This window comes from Nylanderia fulva, unplaced genomic scaffold, assembly GCF_048542155.1.
Source record: "Nylanderia fulva isolate GAGA-0341 unplaced genomic scaffold, ASM4854215v1 Scaffold1049, whole genome shotgun sequence".
NCBI classification, from domain to species: domain Eukaryota; kingdom Metazoa; phylum Arthropoda; class Insecta; order Hymenoptera; family Formicidae; genus Nylanderia; species Nylanderia fulva.
The window spans coordinates 15,911-21,028 of NW_028189247.1; the positions used below are offsets into that span (position 1 = coordinate 15,911).

At 32.8% G+C, this 5,118-nt stretch overlaps 1 protein-coding gene across 2 annotated transcripts; it reads right to left on the reverse strand.

The window, feature by feature from the left end:
- Positions 1-3,159: 3,159 nt before the first annotated feature.
- LOC146725083 (uncharacterized) lies at positions 3,160-4,832 on the reverse strand. 2 transcript variants are annotated; one of them, XM_085484648.1, is made up of 6 exons: positions 4,712-4,832; positions 4,490-4,561; positions 4,185-4,426; positions 3,665-3,824; positions 3,461-3,561; positions 3,160-3,384 (listed from the first exon to the last, which is right to left on the reverse strand). In XM_085484648.1, exons 1-6 carry the CDS (start codon positions 4,788-4,790, stop codon positions 3,364-3,366), a joined length of 675 nt encoding a protein of 224 aa, XP_085340774.1. In that variant the 5' UTR covers positions 4,791-4,832; the 3' UTR covers positions 3,160-3,363. The 2 variants fall into 2 exon arrangements, with proteins under 2 accessions (XP_085340774.1, XP_085340780.1); XM_085484654.1 differs by lacking the exon at positions 3,160-3,384 and having other exon boundaries at positions 3,508-3,561; positions 3,653-3,824.
- Between the last annotated feature and the right edge of the window lie 286 nt (positions 4,833-5,118).

Consider the following 5,118-nt stretch of genomic DNA (forward strand, 5'->3'; position numbering starts at 1 on the left):
GATTATAAAACCAAACCTTCTGTCCTACTTCGAAAAGAATTCCTCTGGCACTACGATCATAACGAATCTTCATCTGAGAAGATTTCAGATTCATTCGCTCTCTAACCGAAGAATAAATTTCTTTTAATTTCTCTTTTAGATTTCTAGTAAAATTTTTTCTTGGAAGTCTTCCTTCAGAAGATTCAGGATTTCCTCGTAAAAGATCCACTGGTAACCTTAGTTCCCTACCAAAATATAGCTCTGCCGGAGTCACGCCAGTGGTTTCATGCTTCGAAGATCTGTAAGCTAAAAGAAACATGGGAATCCATCGATCCCAGTCTTTTTGATCTTCCGATACGTATTTCGCTAGGAAATTTGAAATAGTCTGATGTTGGCGTTCTACTTGTCCGTTAGATTGAGGATGCAAGGCGGTAGTTCTGGTTTTTCTTATCCCGAGTAATTTCATTAATTCTGAAAAAAGTTGTGATTCAAAATTCTTCCCTTGATCAGTGTGAACTTCACTTGGAATTCCATGCCTTGAGATAAATTGATTAACAAAGACTTCAGCGACCATTTTAGCTCTGATATTTTTAATAGGAAAAGCCTCCACCCATTTAGTGAAGCAATCTACGATAACAAGCAAATATTTGTTTCCGGATCTTGTCAAAGGAAGAGGACCAAGTATGTCCATCTGTATTCTCTCTAATGGAGCTCCAACGTTAAAAATTTGTAGAGGAGATTTCCCTTTTCCTGAAGGACCTTTTTTTGAAACACAGATTTTACAGGTTTTGCACCATTCCTCAACATCTTGTTTGCAGGTTGCCCAGAAGAATCGTTTTCGAATTTTTCCTAGAGTCTTATTGGCTCCGAAATGTCCTCCTGTTGGAGAATCATGCGTCTCCTCTAATATTTCCTTTATTCGTACTCGAGGAACCACGAGTTGGAGAAAATTTGATTTTAAATTTGGAGCTTCCCATTTTTTATAGAGGATCCCATTTTTCACAATCAAAGAATCCCAATACGACCAATATATTAGAGTTAAAATGTCCTCTCCGACTATTTCTGAGCGTGGGGGACGAATTTTTGTTTCCTTGGCACGAAGAATAAATGAACGTAATAATTTTGTGATAAGAGTCCTTCTCCAAAACGCAATTCAAGTTTTGATTTTAATTCGTTGAATTCTAAATTGGACACGTCTTCTACCGTCTCTAACACTGAACGCGCTTTTCCCCTCAAATTCGAAGCGAGTGCAACAGTCTTTGTTGTATCATCCCAACTATTCGCTTGAGCAATTAAGTTAAACTGCGAGAAAAATTCACGAAGTGATACTGTCCCGTCATAAGTATCAGGTTTTAATTTGTACCCTAATATCGCGCGAAAATCGTTCTCCCTCTCATTTAAAAAATGCGTACCCGAATTTCCACACGTTCTATTATTAGAAGGACTTAGCTGTAGATTTTGTGGTCGGGAATGAATCTCCTTCAAGGCTAGAAGTTCCTCGTCGTGACGACGCAGCATCGCCGCAATTTCGTCCTCTCGACGAGTCTGTTCCTGTCGCATCTCTCGCATCTCAAGAAGGAGAACCCGAAGAGCTGTAGATTCTGTTACCGCCAATTCTCCTGCGACTTCCGGTAACGAGCCCGTTTGCTCTCCTGATTCCTCGCTGCCAGTCGTTCGAGACGGAGCTTGTGAACGGGTAATCCTCGGGGAATGTATCATTCTCGACGTTCCGTTCCGCTGCGGTGAGATATTCCTTCGATCCGATCCCGGACGAGCCCCCAAAATGTTACGTCCTCCGGACGTTCTTTCTCGCAAAAGACGTCTCTCGCACACACTCTCACTCACTCGCGGCTCGCGAAATAAATACACTCTCTTATGAAGAAATGATCCTTTATACAATGATGAAATACAATGACTAATGTACACGCAAAAGGAAGAAGATTGCTCTCTGGTCAAGTCACGTCCGTACGAGATGACAGCTAGACCAAAACTGTCATGGAGCCTGAAAACAACCACCGGGCAGTTGTCAATAAACAACCCCCCCTTAACGATGAAGCTCCACGACACAAGGGATGATATTCAGGGGATGAAAGATCAGGGACGTAACAATATGTATATTGTCCATAATTCTTATAATTTCTTTTCTTTTAATTGCATCTTTTGCTATTTTTTATTTGTTTTCTAATCTTTTTTAACAGGTTATTAAATATCTAACATCTCTTTTCCATTACCTTCTCCATTTTTCATTATTCTTCTCTCGTAGATCTACCTACTTATTTTTCTAATTTTTTGTTTTGTCTTTATTTTCTTTTAATTTGTTTTGTTATTGTTCAAAATCATTTTATAACTCTCTCAATACTTTGTTCAAATACCCGCTAAACAAAATTACGTTTCAAGCACGTTACAGTAACATCACATTGTGGCAGTGTGATGTTTGTCGGTATATCTCAGAAACACATATAAAACATGTCGGTAACCCAGAATGTCCTATCTATTTTATGTTACATATAGGACGTTCCATTTGTGACGTTCCTGGAACGTTTAAGGAACTTAGATATAGCATCCGAGAAACATTTCAGTGTACATCGCAGAAACGTTTAAGTAATATCATTGCGACTAGAAATTTTTTATCTCAATTATGTTCCATATGAAACATCTCAATTGTAACATTTTTGGGACGTATATGAGACATTACTGAAACATTTGTATTTATTATGTATGAACGTTTTATTGATATCTAGGTGACCTTAATTATTGTAGCGCAGTAACGTTTCAAGTGTAATATTTTTATTCTAACGTTTATGTAACCAATCTGCAATGTTATATTATATGTAATTGAAACACCTCAATAATGTTATTCTAAAAACATTAAAGTAACATCACAAATTTCAATTTGTAACGTTGTCAATATTTGTAACGTTCTTGGAAGCTCAACAGAACGTGTATTTATTCGCTTGAAAATAAATATTAATTGTACCTAATTAATAAACAGCGAGAATAATGGTGTCCATTTATTATATAATAATGTACAATTAAAATTTATTTATTGGTAAATATGAAATTCCGTTCTGCTGACTTGGAATAAAGAAAAAGCAAGTTAATAGTTCACACACATATATAATTAACTTATAAGATACATAATAACACAAATCGCTAACACAACTAATATGGTCAGTGCTGTTAATGTGGGCAATAAGAAGTTTTAGTAATATATATAAGTTATCATCTAATTGCATTCATTCATCGCTAAATAATTTTAATACAAGCCAACATTTTAATATAAAAATATTAATTTCTCTTTGATTTTAACGTAAAAATAAAAAATTTATGAATACACTAAATACACAAGTAACTATTATTGTGATACTTAAAAAATGATAAAACTTATTGACGTTGTTGCTTTGCCTGTAAAAAATAAAAGTAATAATAAATATGTTGTTATATCGAAAACTAAAATATACAAGTAAAACGTAAAACATACTAGTTCTCTGTCGTAGCGCGTTTTTGAGTGCCTTAACCAAGCTGACACATAGTTCTGAAATTGTTTATCTGTCAAAAATGGAAAGTGTTTTCTAGTCGATCCTACAAATGTAACAAAAAAAAAGTTAATATAGTACCGGTACAATTATTATGCTATTAAAAACATTAATTTTTTATAATTATATATTTTTACATTTCTATATACGTTTTAAAATGTCCATAATTATTAGTGTGTTCACTTCGAAGTTGCCATTGCGACCCATCCAAGAACATTTTGTACCCAATTTATTAGTAAATATTTTTTCTAGTCCAGCTTTTATTTGATCGTGGGGAGAAGTGCCTCCTAATAAATAGAAAAATGTTTCCTACGAAAAAAATGTAAATACATATATATATATATACAATTGTTCGAGCCTTTTCTGGTAAATATTGAGCATCCTTTTTGTCTATTTTAATTTCAATTAAAGTCAGTTAGTCAGAAGGAAAAAGGGTTAAATATATATTTTTTAAAAATAGATATCAGTAGTTTTGGCATATTCAACAATGGTACAATGAAATTATAATGAATGTTATAAAATAATCCTAGTTTAATCAAGCTTGAACAATCAAAATTGCTTTTGAAAGCAATTTCTTTCTAACCATTTACATTATTTTACCAGTTCGAACCTTGAATTTTGTCTCAAATATTCAAAAAACAAGAAATAAGAAATGTAGACTATTTTTACCATTTGTTTTTGTCCTTCCTCATTAGTTTTTAATGCGATGTCGAAATCAAGTAATTTTGTAAATTTCTTGAAAGGTTTGTTCGGAATAAGAGAAAAAGTACTACTACAGCTTGAACCAGATGCTGAGAGCAGTGGAAGCGAATTATTTGTACGCTCTAATTGCTTTAAAAATGCATTTTGTTGTTCCAATAATTTTTTAATCGCAATCGTGTTTTGCAGGATTGAAACAATATTCTGACTATCTGAAATATAAATTTACAAATTATATTACTATAAACAAAAGAACAATAAATATGAATGATTACCTGCTGGAAAATTTTCAAAAATGATATCGGTTGGTATCATATTATTTACTGGATTAACAGCATCTTTAGGATCTAAATAATGGAAATTTTTAGTATCATTATTGTATTTATTTAATATTAAATTAATAAATTAATAGACACTATATATATATTAAGCGGGATTACTTAAAATCGACTTGTATTGTTTAATACCTTATTGTACCAAAAATTATTTGTTTATACCTTCATCAGAAGTTACATGGTCTTCAGAGGCAATATTATTCTTTTTATTTTGACTCACGTTTATTGCTGTTTCATCCATATTTTCGATATCCTTGTCCAAGTTTTGGTTATCATCATTAATCAAATCTAAATGTATAAAAAATTACACTATTAAGCATTACTTTATTTGCAAGTTAAAAAAATAATGTTAAAGATTTATAAAAATAATATATATATTTATTTATTGTTATACCATTTGTCAACTGTTCATTTTCTAAATGCAAATCCATGACAGTCATTAACGGAGGTGGTGTCATTCGCGGATTTGAATCGTCATCATTTAAGTTGTTTGCTGTAACTGGTTGGAATGTTTTCTTTTTTCTTTTCCCTCGGCCTAATTGCGAACATGATGTATCTGATGTATCGGT

Coding starts and splice junctions, on each gene's coding strand:
- LOC146725083 (XM_085484648.1), bottom strand. CDS start 4,790: ATGGATGAAACAGCAATAAACGTGAGTCAAAATAAAAAGAATAATATT. Junction 4,562..4,711: donor CCATGTAACTTCTGATGAAG/GTATAAACAAAT, acceptor TCCATTATTTAG/ATCCTAAAGATGCTGTTAAT. Junction 3,562..3,664: donor AATTATGGACATTTTAAAAC/GTATATAGAAAT, acceptor TTACATTTGTAG/GATCGACTAGAAAACACTTT.